This window comes from Glycine soja, chromosome 14, assembly GCF_004193775.1.
Source record: "Glycine soja cultivar W05 chromosome 14, ASM419377v2, whole genome shotgun sequence".
NCBI lineage: Eukaryota > Viridiplantae > Streptophyta > Magnoliopsida > Fabales > Fabaceae > Glycine > Glycine soja.
This window is the reverse complement of record NC_041015.1, coordinates 4,467,766-4,484,959: the sequence shown is the minus strand read 5'-3', so window position 1 is coordinate 4,484,959 and position 17,194 is coordinate 4,467,766. Positions and strand designations below refer to the sequence as shown.

The following is a 17,194-nucleotide window of genomic DNA, read 5'->3' as shown; positions in this document are numbered from 1 at the left end:
TGGGCTGGCACCTTGGAATATCTATTTATAGCCTTCTCTAGATATTTCTGATATTTTTTAATTGCACCCCAGAGAAATGGTGACGTGGCGATTTCTTAGTCGCGTTATCATGCGTCGGAGTCCCGAACCAGCTGGCACGTGGCGCTCGAACCTTCCCGAACCACTAAAACGCGCACGTCGTTTTTTTTATATTTCCGTTATGTACCTCTCTTTTTGCGTACATTCTCAATTATGCCATTGCTAAACCTTTTTATTTTATTGGATAAAGATAAATATCTTGTGATGTTAATCTTTGCTATGATTATTATTATATATTGAGCTTCGTCTATGTTACTGATGTCTGGAAAGTGGGCCTCGTTTAAACGAAACTGGGCCCGTAGCCCGATTATACGAGATCTGCTTGTTTACCTTTAAATTGGACTTGTAGCTTTCTATATAATAGATATAAATGACGCCAAAAATAACAAGTGAGTTTCGGTAAATTATAAAATTAACTAAAAGTCAACCAATTTTTTATAACTAAAAGTCAATTTTAGAAGAGATGGGGAGAAAGAAATTGATAGTTGAAAGCCACTTTAATTAATTTTTTTTATTGTTGGTTAAAATATTTATTTTAATACGTAAAATAAGATGAATTTCTCTTTCCATTCATTTAACATAAATGAGGTTTTCAATAAAATAAGAAAATAGCGCTAAAAAAAAACTAGAAGACAGTCAGTGATGCACGTGCAATAAAATAATAGGAATAAATAACCATACAAAATAAGCATTATTACTTCCTATGTTCAACTTTTTTTTTTTTTTTTATGTTGAAAGATTTTTAAATCTTTAAACACCGTTTCATTGATTTTGTAACAAAAAAGAAACACCGTTTCATTGATTTTAGAATAAACACGAAGGAATCTGTAGAAAATTCCAAAGTGGTAGATACCGATCAGGTTTTTTGAAAATTTGAAGCGATAGATAGATATTAGCTTTACCAGGAGAAATAAAATGGTCTTAATTTTAAACTATTTATGATTGAAATGAATAAGTGGCATACATGTAAAGTAGGCAAATGTCAGCTGGAGAATGGATTCTCAATAAAAAAATTACTTTTTTATTTCATAAAATAGCTATAATACATCATTTTTAATTAAGAAAGATAACAAATATAATTACGACCTTGTAATTCCCGTGCATGTCCAACTCCAAGTAGTAAGGATCAGGCATATCCCGTTTCCTACACAGAAGTCGTATATGTGCCACTTTTATGCGGTTTGATTATATCCATATCCATGAGTATCAAACCTAACCGTTTGATGAATGCAGGTTCTAACTTGTATGATTTCAGCCAGTGGATGAGAAAATTCCTGTTGATAGTTGTGTAGCGGGAAAGCGGTTAATAAATCCGTTCATGAATGATACAGATATATCTACTCACAACATGAATCCAGAAGTGTTGAGCTTGTGAGACTCGTCTTTGACAACATGTTGGAATCTTTAAACTTTTTTTTTTTCTCATGCTAAAACAAATATCACACACACGGCTTCTGGATAATTTTTTCCCGCGTTATCGTTATCCACAACATAATTAATGGGTTTATTTATTTATATAGTTTTGATCGATATATAACATGTAAATTCTATTTAGTATTGTGAGGAGTACAGAAAAAAATGAGAGGAAACTTTATTACATGGAAGGGCAAGTTAAGAAGAAGGTAATTTTTTTTATGAGGTGGTTATTTGAAAATTTTAATTTAGTGAAAAATTATTGGGAGAACAGCTTAATTATTCAAATAAATGTAATGCGTGGAAAGTCAATAGGTGCATTTTAAGATGCAATGGAATGTTCTGTAAAAAAAAAAAGATGTGGTTGAATGTATAACTCTTGAAGAACTGTGCTATCATACTGAGAGAAGTGAGAAGGTAAATGTAGAGATGAGACAATTTAACATCTATTAATAAGTTTCATTCGTGAATGGAGCTATGAACCTTTGTAATATAAACAGGTCACATGAAAAAGACAGATTACCCTGGCCAAAAGCAAGATAAGAGAGGTGTGAGAAATGTGTGCTCACTTCTATTAGAGTGTTAAAGAGTCTCAGTGTTAAAAGTGTTAAAAGGAAAGAATTAGGCGAAAAAAAGGGTGAGAGAAGCTCTCTATTCCGGTTCTCCTGTAACTCGATCATGTAGTGAGAAAACCAACAACAACTCCCTTTTGGGTCTCTTAAGAAATTCCTTGATACATTTATAAGTAAAACAAATTCACCCATTATGTTTTTCCAAAATACTTGTTATGCTTACTATTAGAATGAGATGGTATGTCATTGCTTAGTCCTCAATTGACATTCCTCAACCTAGTCAAACATGTATAAGTATATTTGGTCGTCTACTACATAAAGAGCTTATACCTGAATATCACTTCATCATTTGTAATCATTCAAACTACTATTATTTCGTAAATTTGAACATATGATGTTTGGACTATTCAGTCCTACTTTGATGAAAATGGGTGGTGTTTTAATTTTCCAAAACCATTTAGTTTATTTATTTATTTATTAGACACATATTATTAGTGTAAAAATTTATTTTAACTATCAAACTAACAAGAAATTATTCTTACTATGATTTTAAAAATTAAAAGTAAAAAATTCACGATGTCGATTTATAATTAGATAAGTGCATGTGTTATTTATTCTTAGTTTTTTTTAGTTATATTGTGCTTAGTTTATTCTTTTTTTCTGCAATTTTATCATTTTAAGTTCCAACTTTATTCTGAAAATATCTTACTCCTACCATGTTAGTTTATAGTTTGATGACCAATTGCAGCATCAAACACAGTACTTTCATATCTGACATTGAGTAAATTGTGTTTTTGTTTTCTTTTAAAACATTGTATTATGTTTATCTCGTGACACAAACACACAAAAAGACACTTCGCTTTAGAAAAGATAGGGATAGACATAGTCAAAATCATCTTTCTTAATAACATTAACCACAAGGGGAAGAAAACAACCGACATCAATTTAATCAATCGGGCTTGTGACCATATAAGATGGCATTCCGTGTTGAAATCACGCACCACCGTCTCTTTTAAACCCGGGTTATCTCTATATGAAAAGAACAACAAAATAAAAGCAAAAGGAGAAATACCTCCAATACAGGGAAACAACAATGAACTAGGAAAATTTTGGAACTGAACTATGGTAACAAATTCAATAATTTTGATTTTGATTATCCTAACATAGAGGCAGATCCTCAGGAGGGGGCTCTATGGATTGCAACAGGCCTACTCCATTATCCACCAAAAGCACAGTGGCCAAACCCCATCCGATGTGAACATCCAAGTGACAATGCATGATCCAAGCTCCTGCACAGATCAGATCAACCAATTATATTTCATTAAACATAAAAAATTGATATTTTTTAGACAATGCGAATTTGGGATTAAACTAATAGATTAACAAACATCTAATGTAAATTTTTATATTATCAATCAATCACTTAGTATAATTCTTTAATTATAAAAGTCAATAAATATATAATGCATTTCATAATTTCTAATTGAATGATAGTAAACAAAATCATTTACCCTTTTAATTGCATAAGAAATGATTAAATAGTCTTAGATTATTATGTGTCCACCGTAGTCCTGACTAATTTCTACATGACCTGTGATAATTTTTTTTATAATAATATTCTATTACATGTCATGTGATATAAGTGGAGACCTTCCAAAACATTTGGTGCAAAATACTATTTTGATTTAAGGTAATTAATTTTACCTGGGTTGTCAGCAACAAATCTGATAACTGCCCATCCATTCACTGGCACAGCCACAGTGTTCCTCATAGGTGGATCAACAAGGTTGAACTTGGAAGTATCTTTGTTCGGATCAAAATTCCCAAACCCCTCAGCCACGATGTAGAAATCATACCCATGAAGGTGAATGGGGTGGTTCTCAGGGGTCACAATGCTAGTATCCTGCAACACAATCTGCACCCTCGATCCAAACTTCAACTTGGTCACTTTGGTCCCTTGAACAGGTTGCCACAGAGAACGACTCACATTACCAGTGTAATCAAACTTGACAGGAGGTTGCGTAGGAAAATCAGTGGTGAACACTCCTTGCACACCAAGGTGATGAGCCTGCAAGATTGAAACGTTGTTTGGGAGAACAAACGAGACATTGTTCATGCTGGCAGTGAAACGCGTTCCATTCGGTCCCTGGCATTGGTTCGCATTGAAATTTTTCGGGCAATTGTTGAGTCCAAGGCCAATGGTGAAGAAAAGATTGTCATCAATTTCTGCGGGGACTTCAACTTTTCTGGGGCTTCTGAAGCTTTTGCTGAATGCAGTGACTGTGTTGGTGTCGTTGTAGGCTGGGAGAGACGGCATAACGGGTTTGATCGAAGAACCCTTGGCGGGGCACGGTGCGGATTTATATTCGAGAATGGCGGTGGTGGTGGTGTTGTCAAACGGTGCGTTTTGGGCGGATTGGTAGGCACGTGCGGCCATGTAGTAGCGTGTGGGAGGTTGGTCACCTTGGATGAGGACATCGGTGGTTTGGCCTGGTCCCAGCATGATGACGTTGGTGGTGAAGGGTTTAAGGTAGGAGGCATCGGCACCAACCACTGTGAGCTTGTGGTTGGCCACTGTGAAGAACAAGGGTTGGTTCAGTGCTGCATTGATCACTCTTAGGAGGTTTGTCTCGCCAGAATCTATTGGAACAATGGTGGTGCCTACAATATTGCCAATCATCAACAAAATAAATGTCGGGTTTGTGAAATCATTGTACTACAAATAATGTTCCCTTGGAGTCTAGCTAGGACCTGCAGGATGCAGGGGTAACCCTGTTTCTTTGTTCCAAAGCTATGTGTCTTAGACAAGTTGTAAATTGCACGGCGATGCTTTTGTTCAAAGAATACTTTTTTTCATGGCCCCCCAAAAATTGCTATTTTGTTCTAACAGGGGCGTGTGTCTTTTTTAATATTTATATCACATTAAGATATTGAGTTTCTTAGTGTATTAGATGTTATATTTCAAAATCATGAATTGTTAATCAATTGGTACAATGCACTCTTTAAGATATTAATTTCATCACAAATTTAAAATTATTCATTAAAAAAAAAGGAGTCACTTATTTTGACTGTATATTGTTCTATCTCTCTGCTTACTAGTTATCTCTGTCAAAAATTTCAATTTTCATTCCTCTAATCAAAATATATTAATTAAATATTTGATTTTAAATTTTGTTTTTTTTTTGCCAGGAAGTTTAATTTCTCTTTAATTACTATTTCCTTCTTTTTTTTTTCAAAAAAATTATGTGTATTTAATATAACCTTTGTAAATTGTAGATTGATATATTAATCGACCAACATAGATGTGGCATGTTGGTGAGTTCAATGAAAATTAAAATATAATCAAACCTTGGCTAGAACACTTGTAAAGATCGCCAGGTTGACCATTGATGGTGTATGCATCAGAAATATTAGGTGCTGCTCCTGTTTGTGTAGCTTGTCTCACAACATCGATCGGGTTTGCGTCCCACCACTCCCCTAATAATAATAATCATTATTTACACCGTTAAACCATCTTCATCATGTGCATAATGTTTGTCCAAGGAAAAATGAAAACAACAAATCCCACAATATCATTTTCTTAATCATCCCCTCCACGTTTTCATTAGTGCCATCATTACCAATTATATTCATATATGTGAAATACAATGATTACCAAGAAGAATTGGAGTCTCGCGCTTTGGCTTAGTGAAAGGATACGCCTCTCCCTCCCTGGGGTGAATGATTAAAGCACCATAAACAGTGGCTCTTAGCCATGAGCTATGAGCATGCCACCAAAGTGTTCCTTCTTGTCCTTGAATGGTAAAACGATAGGTGTAACTTTCTCCAGGACGAATAGGGCACTGAGTCACAAATTCTGGTCCATCAGCCCATCCTGTTCTCATTTGCCGAATTCCATGCCTAAACACATACAAGAAATTAACAAGGATCAACAAAAACTAAGTCACTCAAACATTTTTTCCTTCTTCTAAAAGTTCCATATATATATGCATGTAGCATGCAATATATATATGAGTATAACGTGCCTTCTATAACTTATCGTTTGGAGACAAGATTAATTAAGGCCTGTGTTACATTTAATTCTCAGAAGTGCATAAAAAATTAAAAAGAACTTTTTTTTCAACCGTGAGCACATGTTAAAAATGCAAAAATAAAAGGTTTTTTTTTTTTTATCAAAAAAGTAATGCATCAAAAGTATAGAAGTTATCTAATGCTGATTTCTTTTAAAAGAGAAATTGTACTGGTACAGAAATTTCGTAGTAAATGCTATACAACAAAGAAAGATGAAAAGAGAGAGAATATAAAATAAGATGATTGACATAAGAAAAAAATAAAAGAAATAATGTTATAGAAAATATAATATATGAATTTGTTATACGAATAACTGTCTTTTTTTAAATAATTAATGACATTTAATAAAGTATATTTAAGGGTGAAAGCCGAAATGCTAGGTTGCTTTGATATGATACCAGTGAATAGTCACATTGTAACGAGCTTTGTTAGTGACTTTGACGACCAAAGTGTCACCATTGTTGACTTCCAATGTTGGACCAGGGAATTGTCCATTCACTGTGATGGTGCTGTGGGTGTTGCACAGCCTCTTCACTGGCGTTGCTTGAATCTGTCTCCGTTACAAATAGCAATAAGTTAATTTTCTTAGCAAGAAAGGGACACAAGAAAGAGAAAGAGAGAAAAAAAAGTGAGGGAAAGAGAACCAACAACAAACTCATGCTCCTGGATTTTGGCATTGGCTGAATACAATGCTGAAGCCAAGACAACAAAAATGGCTAAGAAGAGGGTCTTGAGAGCTTCCATAATTCTTCTAGTGTGTAGCAATAAACACCTATGTGCCAGTGATGGTTAAGGTTGCAAATTGCAATGGAAGTGATATTGGGAGGAGGATGTTTTTATAGGGGAGAACAAAGGAGAGAGCTTGAGTCATTCAGGTTGGCAGATTAGGTAACTTTGTTATGGCAAATTGGTCAAAGGCACTCTTAAGAAACTTAATTCAACCCTATTAAAGTTGTTGCACCCACTAGTTAATTACGTTCCTGAATGCTTGCTTCTCAAGTCTTCAATTTGGAGGTTGAATTTTCGCAAAACATGATTACTTTGAGACTGTTCAGGAATAGAATATTTTACTCCTTTTCCCTTTAATTGGCATTTAACGCGGTACAATTACATCCTCAACTTTTTCATTACTGTAAAAGTATTCGACATTCCAAAGGGTCCACAACTAAAAAGCATAGCAAAAAGGTTTTTACCTTTGCTGTCCAAGTCAAGTTGTGTCCTATGCATCTTTATTGTCAAGAAGTTACCATATGGCCTGAAATAGTTTGCCTATAGCAAACTAACATGTAATTCTGTGCAAGTAACCTTGCCCCGTCAAACATATTTTACTTTGTTTTTATCTAGTGATTCTTGTTACTTGGGATTATGTATTATTTAATTGTAAGCTAAGTTTGGAAAGTGAAGAAAAGTGCAATTAATTTTGTGTTAGTCCAATTTGACTTCTTTTTTTCTTGTTTCGGTGGTTGGAGAAAATAAATCACTTGTTACAAAGATAGGTAATCGCTTTGATGAAAAAGTAATAGACATTAAAAACAACTATGACTTCTGAAAACATAGTCTGCCCTTTATTTAGACTAAAACTCTCTGTTTTAGAATGTTATTGCCACTTAAATATGGCCTTGATTGATCTATAATTAAGCATTAAATGTGTTAAAGATGCTGTTTCTTAAGCTCTCGATCTCATGTTAGGCTAATTTTCTTTATGGTATACCCTGACCCTCTTTTCTTTCTCTAACTTAGTTGTTCAAGAATTCTTATGTTAGACTAAACTCTCTGTTTTACAATATTATCGCAACTTGAATATTGCCTTGATCTATAATTAACCAATACAAGATTAAATGTTAAAGAGGCTGTTTCTTAAGCTCCGGATCACATGTTAGGCTAATTTTCTCTTTAGGGTATGCCCTGACCCTCTTTTCTTCTCCAACTTGTTAAGTGGCTAGTTGTTCAAAGAACGCTTATATGTTAGGATATTTAGGCTAATAGTTTTGTTTAATTCAAGTGGCTATTGATAGGAAAGAAACTAGCATTAAAAATGTAAAGAATTAATAGTGCTGCCATTAGGTACGTAGCAAATAAAATGGGGTATAATATTAACGTGATTTGATTGGGTCCAACAAGAATTTAGTTAGAGATACTCATGAAAAAATGCTACTTAGGATCGAGTATTAAATTAGGTGGTCTGTCTCCCTATATTTCAAACGTGGATTATCAACGGGGAATTATAACACACAAGACTGCAGTCATACTCAAGAATACGTACTTGAATGTATAATTATCAATATATATCATCACTTTGACTAACATCTTCAGGGGGTGATCACCATAGTGCCACATGTTAAACAAAATATCACAGGTGACGATTTTTCAGATGTTTGACCATGTGATGGAGGATTTGGTTTCCTAATGATCTGTTTGTTATGTAACGTATTTTCATAATAATATAGCCAATTCAATTATTCAAAAACTATTAACTATGTATACTGATTTCTTTCACAAATTGAAAAATGTGATGACAAATTTTATTTGGTCTAAGGAATGGGTTAGATTTGTCTAGAACAAGACAAAATTTGAACATGGCAAGTGTATATATACTTAAATGCTATCTTATAGTTGCATCTGTGAATTAGCTACTCTGGACACTCAGAAGGATGAGAACCTTCGATATACATAAATGTTTTGACATAGCAAAGGACACGCTAAAGGTTGGACAAGTCTGAATTCGTGGTGACGCGAATTCGTACAATTTATAAATTCTTAAATCTCAAGAAAGATATATGGAACGTTTTCCTCTAGCAGTATTCTCACTCTATCTTCAATAGTGCCTTTGATTGAGTTGATAACAACATCTAGCCAAGGCCTCAAAAGATTATTTTGGTTTGTCACAAAACCGTTAGATGCTGAGAATGAAAGCATGTCAATTAATGGAGGCTGAGTGTGACAAAGCTTAACATGAGATAGAGAACCCAAATGACCAATTGAATAGGTGAACAAGAAATAAAGAAAGAACATCATATATGAAAGTTGGTAGAGTTTGTTACTGACTTTCTCATATTCTTGAGATGGAAATAATAGGAAGTACTTCAAAAGTCGTTAAACACAGTGTGAAAACAAAAAACAAAATAAAGCAAGGAAGCTTAAAATTGACACAAGAGCAGAAGCCAATTCCTTGTCAAAAATTTGCTGGTGCTTGTCTCTCGCAATAGCTTTTCATTTGTCTGGTAAGATAATTATTTCCCACCTTCTATTAATTCTTGTTTGAGGGTGTTTGATTTCTTGGGTTTTCGTGGTTAGTTATAAGTGGGTGCGAACTTGAGCCGTTTTAATTCCACCGTCAACGTTTTCTCTAATCCAAAATAATTAGAGATTAAAGAAATTAAACTAAACAACAAATCCATCATTTCTTCGGTACAGAAATGGGGCCCTTCTTAAAGACCACGCTCAAAATGATATGTTTTTCCTTTGTTGTAAAATGCACACATGTAACGGTAATGAAGCCATAAACACGAGTTTCGGTTAGAGAATAATCCTTACAAGTTCATCGAACTCACTATAATGCTGTATGAACTTTTATGTGCATGTTCCATGTGTGACGCATCTAGCACCCCTAGAACTATTGATGTCACAAAGGACGAAAAATTTCAGTAGGCTGGTTGGTGTACAATGGACAAATCTTATGCACCTAGCTATTTTGTATCACAAGAATCAGGCAGGAATTAATCTCATCTCAACTTTGTTAACTAACTGAATTGAAAACTTGATTTAACTGACACCAATTAGCATGTTTTGACAGACTCCAATTTGATTAGAATAAGGGAAATAATTGAGTAGGAATGTTTGAGCACTCCATGAATCTATGGGCGCTTTTTGTTTCTCTTCTTAGTTTTTAATTTTAAAAATTGCTTGTGACCATCATATTCAAGTATTCAACAAAAAACAAACAGCTTTATTTAAATAATATAATTATTTATGAATTCTTAAAATTGTCACTAATTGTTTTGTTTCTCTAAAAAAACAACCAAAAGAATAACAAATGGGTAAATTTTCCATTGATTATTCTACTATACCTTAAACAAAGTTAAAGAAAATTGTTGAAATACTTTATCCACGAATATTATGAATGAAAGAGTAAAACCGGAAAGGTAAAATACTTATTTTATATATACATGCAAGAAAAACATAAATGGAGTTCTAAAAACAGGAGGGACGAGCTAGTCCAGAGGATGAGCACTGAGTGAGATCAGCAGATCGCCAATATGCAATTAGGCAAATATTTATCATTCATAGTCATAGTCAAAAAGGAAAAAAAGTTAAAAATATAATAAAACAAAAGGTTGAAACATAATTGAGGCCTTTGCACACATGCCATCCACCTTCCTAATGATATCTCACATGCATGAGTCACATTTTCTTCTTTGTTAACCATAAATCCTTAAGAATTGCTGGAAGAAGCCAAAAACCATAATGACTACTCCACACCAATGACTTGTGATTTGTGAGTTGTGTGTTTGCACTTTGCATCGAGCAGATCTATAAGTTTTACCCCTCTTCTATGCTTTTTCTCTTATTACTTGACTAGGAACTAGGAAGTTCCCTCACTTACCTCTTCACCTTTATTTTCATCTATCACGGTCTTTGTAAATCTCTCCCTCCAAATTAGCCTGATCATACCAGATATATAAGCATCTTAAGTTCTTAATTGCAGTGTCATATTTATGCGTTGTGACATAGTCACATAGAATAGAACATTCAATGAGTCAGGCCTGCTACCTTGTGCTATTAACATGCATATATGTTCACATATATATATCATCTCCAGAAATTTTAGAAAAATCGCGTCTGGTTGATTTTGTTCTACATGGAGTGGAGAAAAGCCAATTTGACTATTAGTCATATCAGTGTGATTACTTGCCTAACAAGTAGAAGTCCAACAAGTGTGTTTCTCTACACAAGTTCAATTATTTAGAGTGAAAAAATCATTCATGCCCACTTCATTTTTAGTTTTTCAGAGGTCTCTTTCTTCGAAGACAATTCTGCTTAAGATATTATCGAACACTAAATATGAGTATCTCTCAATAGATTCAAACCTTTATTCACCATATTGTGGGAGATTAATCACTACGAGTGAACCCAACTCCAGTTGGTTTTCATGTCCACTTCGTTAATTAATTACCAACATATCAAATTATCAATTGAAATCCTTTTCTTTTTATCGAGAAATTATCAATTGAAATCTGAACATACTAATTTGAACACTAAGAATAAATCGTAGCAGCACGGTACTATTTATTGAGCAGGGAGAAAGGGTAACTTACCGGTATCCTATTTATAATTTTGAATAGAGAAAACATATTTATTCTAAGTATCTAAATCCAATTTATTGTAAGTTTTATCCATGAACATATGTGAGTAAAAATTTGTATTCTATTCCTAAATGAGTAGTTATAATTGGATAAAATTATTAACGATTTAAATCTGTATAATAATCTCTTGAATAACTTTTTCTACTGGTAATCCCAACATATGATTAACATTTTGTACTAGGAGTAACTAATATCCCTTTTACCACTTTTGTTTATCATGGATGTACTAATTACTTATGCAAAATAATGCCAAGTCAATAAACCAAACTTATGTAATGTTCCATGGTTATTGGACTAGGCAGGTTGAACAGAAAATAAAATAAAATAAAATTGGTCAGCTGCAACAAAATGTTCATAAAACTATTTGACGCCTTATCAATGGATTGCTATACATATCCTCAACTTGGTTTTTATTTCCGTTGTGTTGCGGGAGTGTAAACGTTTAGAAAACAAATTTCTGAATTCAGAAAAGGTGAGGGATTTTAATTAGCAAATTGGGATGCCAATAGTAATTCCCATCATCTTTCCAACGTAGTGTGGTTTAGTTTTGGGCCCCAACTTGTTGAAAAAGAAAAATAGAAAACCATTGCAACACCGAAGTAATGCCAAATCCTCCAACTTTGTAAGAGTTTCTTAGATGATGATAAGTGAACACTGCTAAACTACTAAACTACTAAACTGTGACATTAATTTTAAAAAAAAGTAACTGAAAAATTATTTACGAAAAGGAAAAAAATATAAGATGCAGAAGAGACATGCACAAAAATAGAATCACTTACCCAACAAGAAAATGAGGAGGCCACACCTTCAAAAAAATCAAACAAAAACATTTTCGCTTAATGCTTCATCTCCGAAGTAACATTCTTTGAAGAATTATTACACTAGTAACAAGAAGACAAATGTTTCATTTCAAATCGGCATTAATTAAAGCAAACACCTTTACATGCTCATCGTTTAATTGCCCATGATAAATGTACTAATTTTCTTTCTAAGATTCTGTAATGAAAATGTCGTATCCTAATTATTGCTATCATTAAGAGAAATATACTAAATAAATTCATAAACCTTTAGTCCTATCAATGATGAAACCCTCAATATTAGGGGTGAACGTGAGACGAGTTGAGACTTGAAATGGGTGTATCAAAAATTGGCTAGAGTCAGATTCTTGAACTCAAAATTCACTCGGTAAATTAAGAATAAGATCGGGTGAATTCGATTTATTATTATAATATATCATTTTAACAATGTGTATAATTAAAGTAGGACGAAAAAAACAATAAAATTTAAATTAAGGTATATTTTATAATATATATTTCAAAATAAATAATACCATTATAAATATAATACCATGTTATATAAAATGTTATTCATTAAATAAATAAAAATTGTTAATATATATATATATATATATATATATATATATATATATTCAAAAAGCTTAGATTTTTTAAATAAGACCTTGGATCGGGTTGGAATAACTTGAAGCATAATTTAAACTGCTCAAAATATACCGAGTTTAATTTTGAAAATCCAAACTTGTCCAATTCAATTTATATAGAGCTATTTTCTAAAGAGAGATTTACAGTAGATTTTTGAAAATAAAATGAAGAGAGAAACAAAGAATGAAAATATAACAAAATGCATTAAAAGAAATTAAATCTCGACACATGTCTTAATATTTAATTAACTAATTTGTTTCAGCCCCTAAGAAGGTGTGATTTATAAGCTTGTTTGCCTTTTCATTTGAGATGATATTGGATTTGAATTTAATAATTGAGAAAATAGGTTATAAAGTAGTTTTACGCACACTTTGTTATCTTTTTTCTTTCAACTTAAATATTCTTTAACTATCTTATATAGCTCAATTGATAAATAAGTGTCTGAATAATTATAAATCTTCTAAGACCTGAATTATTTATGTATATTTGGTTAGCATGGTGCGTAAGTTTAGACCATCTTACGAATAAAAAATATATATTAATTGATTTGGGGTTAGACTATTTTTCTTGTCTCCCGTAGTTAAAACTACAACTTTGTTTCATAAATATTTATAGAAAAAGAAAATAAAAAGATAAAATAAATTAAACTTTCCCATAAGTTATAATTAATTTTTATAAAAGTTCTTCCATTTAACTATTTCAAAAGTTTAAGATATGGGTGAAGTTTAATTTAGCCATCTTATACCTTCTTAGATGCTTCTTATATAATATTAAAGAGATATAAATTTTAGTCATTTTTTCTAAAGGAAAGATAATTTCATATCTCTTTATCTTTATACAAATAAAAATGATCTCATATATTTTATTTTAAGAAGCCTTCTAACATAAGACAAAGATAATTCACTATATGACTTAGTTACGATAATTAATCACATTTCTGGTATGTAGTAATAGAATATTATTCTTATTTTATGGACAACTCTCACATTTATAAAATAATACTCTCCTTTTTATATTAATTATATTCTTGGTGCTAGCAAAAAATATAATAATATTCTACTAAAATATTTATTTGATTAAATTAAATTCTCTAATTTAATTATCAAATAAATTATTTTATTTTACAAAGATTGGATCACTCATTTGTGTGTGACCCCGTAGGTTTAACACTAAACAAGTAGTAAATTAATCATAATTAATTTACTAATCAAGGCAAGCGTCTAGAAACACTCCTTAACATTTCGGATAACATGAAATAATATCTTTTACCTTCAAAAACTAGTAAAATAATAATATAATATTTTCTTTCATCATTTATAGTTCAAGGTTAACTCTATAATATAATATTACGGTTAAAGTTCAATGATGACAATCACACATATACATCATCTATATATGTAATTTAATAAATGAGATCTATTCATCTTTATCCAATAAAGACCATTACATATATATTGATCTATTTAGATTATTGATGTTCTATTCACAATAATCCTACAATCAAAAACAATTTAGATTAAAATAATAAAAAACTTGTTTCTCATTATCATAATCTCTATCATGATAATAAACCTCTAATTTTAATCAAGAACTTGTCAAATCAACAATTTAATAAAACAATAAGTATGATAATAAAATAAAAAGTAATTCTTTAGTGAAATTGACAGCATGATGGATTGAATCTTGCGCATACATGTTTACCTCTAATAGAATTAACCTCGATTCCTTTTTGCCAAAGTTTTAAAGTTGAACTTATAGATGAAAAAATGTAGTGGAAAGAAGAATCATCTACAAAGATTTGTTATTGGTAAAGCCAATAAATACTTTATACCAATAACCTAACATGTTTACCTTCTAAAAAAACATGGTTACCTAAAAATATTAATTTTAATATTTTAAAAATAAATTATCATCATTTAAAAAAACTTATATATCACAATTTAAATATTTATTATAAATCTAAAACATTATTTATATATTAAAAAATTATCTTTGAGTTTAATGGCCACCTACTAAAATCTTCTTTTTCCTCCCCACTTCATTCTCCCTTTTCCTCTCCCAAAATATATTTTTTTTCTACATACATCAAAACCTATCTCAATAAAACTATGATCTTGAACTCGTTAACCGTTGGATCATTCTAAAATTTGGACATCACTTTCGAAATTCATTTCCTCACATTCTTATCGTTGAGATTTTTGAATTAAGGTTTGTAGAGAGAGAGAAAAATCTCACACGGGGAAAATGAAATTGAGACTCTAATCTATTCTCCTTCTCTCTAACGCTTGAAAACTCTAACAGAGCAACCAGAGAAAAAACTTGAGGAATCTTATGGAACTACTAGAGACATCGCTATCACTGCCGGACTACACATGTGAGCACACTTAGAGGCAAGAGATGAGTTTATCGCAATTGAGTTAAAATGAACATGCGTAGGGATCCTTGGAAGATTAAATTGGAGTTTATTTTGGGGTGTTTCTGTAATTTTGATTATATCTTTACAATTATAACTATGAACTATATATGTTTGATGGGTCAATTAATGTCCCGATGCGAAATTGCTATGAAATTGATGTGTTTTTGTGTTGCGTGAGAATCCTAGAAATTGAGTTTTTTTTCCTTCTAATTAGTATGAATTGATTAAACTAAATGATTAATATGATGTCTTTACTAGTTAATTTTCGTTATGAGTTTATATTTGAATCTAGAATACTATGATAAAGAATAAATGGTCAAAAGAAAAAAAAATCTCTCTTTGTTTGTTTTGCATATTGTGGTAGATTGAAAAAAGTATTGTAATATTATATTAAGATAAAATTTCAAATCATATTAAAATTGTATGCGAATTTTTATGTCCTGTACCACTGCACTTTTGATGTTTGACACCACACACATCAATTGCACATTATTAATGAACATGAATTGTATTCTAAATAATCCTTCTCTTTAGTTATTTATTTTATACAAATTATTGTCTTTGTCCTATATCTTTCCACGATAATGATCAACATGTTATATATAAATTGTAATAATAAAAGTAATAAAATAATAAATTAAAGAAAGTTGTAAAGTTAATGCTTAGTAGTAATTTCTTTTGATGCAATTTTAATTTAATTATTATAGAAACTCTTTTTAATTGAAAATAATATAGTTCGATTTAATATATATATATATATATATATATATGTTTTGCTCAAGCAAATATTAATAATGTGTGATGTATATATGATTCATGAGGCATGATAAATTGTATATTAATATTATGAAATTGTGATTGAGATTGAGAGTATGTGATGAATTAAGTATATGTTGAATTATAAGATACATGTGTATTAAGATATTGTATGCATTGATTTGTGAGTTATGAAATGTACAATCACACAATTGTAAACCCTTTAAGGGCGATGAGTATTGTGATAGGATCCATTGTGAGAACCTGACGAGTTTAATCACTTTGATGTGCAACAAGTTAAAATTAGTTTGAGAACAATTGAAGAGTTTTGTGTTTTATATAGTTCATAGAAAGAGTCTGCTCATTAAAATATTTTTTGGGTTGGACCTGAATCAGGAGGGAGAAGTCTTGACGGACTCTTGAGAGTCTAGGCCTTGAGGATAAATACACTCGGTTTGAATGCTCCTTTAAGCTTGTGTCGATCCCACATGGTTAAAGCATTCTCGCAAAATAATGTAATATTGATTGATCTCCCTATGATTTTACCTAGTGAGAGTGACCTGACTTGTGTGGTCTGTCTTGTCATGTACTCTTAGGCGTCCGATGAAGTTTTTCACTGACATGGTACCACATTACATATAAGATCGAGTCTTAGTGTATTTATTACATAACACATGTGTAATGATCATTAAGACTTGTTACGTGATGGTGAATAATGAATTGTGTGAGTGTGAAATGTTGTGTTGTACTCGAGATGTATTGTTCAACATGTGATTAATGTGAAGGTATGAAATGTGATTTTGTGATTAAATCCTTAGGACAAGTGATGTTACGCAATGAGTGGCAAAATGATGCAAATTGTGTTAAGTTGAACTTGTTATATTTATATTATATATATACACATATGTACACATGTGTGCGTATGTGCTTTCGTTTATCTCTACCTGTTTAGGAATGTGATAACTCACTCATTGTATGTTATTTGTGTTTTGGATCCTGTGATGATCTTGAACATTTGTGTTTGTGAGAGTAGATGGTTAGGTAGATGAATTTAAAGAGCTAGAGGATACTAGGGCACAACTCTGA

At 31.6% G+C, this 17,194-nt stretch overlaps 1 protein-coding gene across 1 annotated transcript; it reads right to left on the bottom strand.

The window, feature by feature from the left end:
• Positions 1–2,940: 2,940 nt before the first annotated feature.
• LOC114383281 (laccase-5-like) lies at positions 2,941–7,006 on the bottom strand. The gene is made up of 6 exons (XM_028342912.1): positions 6,783–7,006; positions 6,533–6,684; positions 5,719–5,963; positions 5,412–5,540; positions 3,768–4,724; positions 2,941–3,352 (listed from the first exon to the last, which is right to left on the bottom strand). The coding sequence occupies exons 1-6, from the start codon at positions 6,876–6,878 to the stop codon at positions 3,222–3,224; spliced, it is 1,710 nt and encodes a 569-aa protein (XP_028198713.1). The 5' UTR covers positions 6,879–7,006; the 3' UTR covers positions 2,941–3,221.
• Between the last annotated feature and the right edge of the window lie 10,188 nt (positions 7,007–17,194).

What these genes read in the sequence shown, in the direction of transcription:
- LOC114383281 (XM_028342912.1), bottom strand. Translation starts at nt 6,878, where the DNA reads ATGGAAGCTCTCAAGACCCTCTTCTTAGCCATTTTTGTTGTCTTGGCT. An exon ending in CGAGACTCCAATTCTTCTTG is followed by an intron (nt 5,541 to 5,718) that starts GTAATCATTGTA and finishes TATTATTATTAG; the next exon opens with GGGAGTGGTGGGACGCAAAC. An exon ending in TTACAAGTGTTCTAGCCAAG is followed by an intron (nt 4,725 to 5,411) that starts GTTTGATTATAT and finishes GCAATATTGTAG; the next exon opens with GCACCACCATTGTTCCAATA.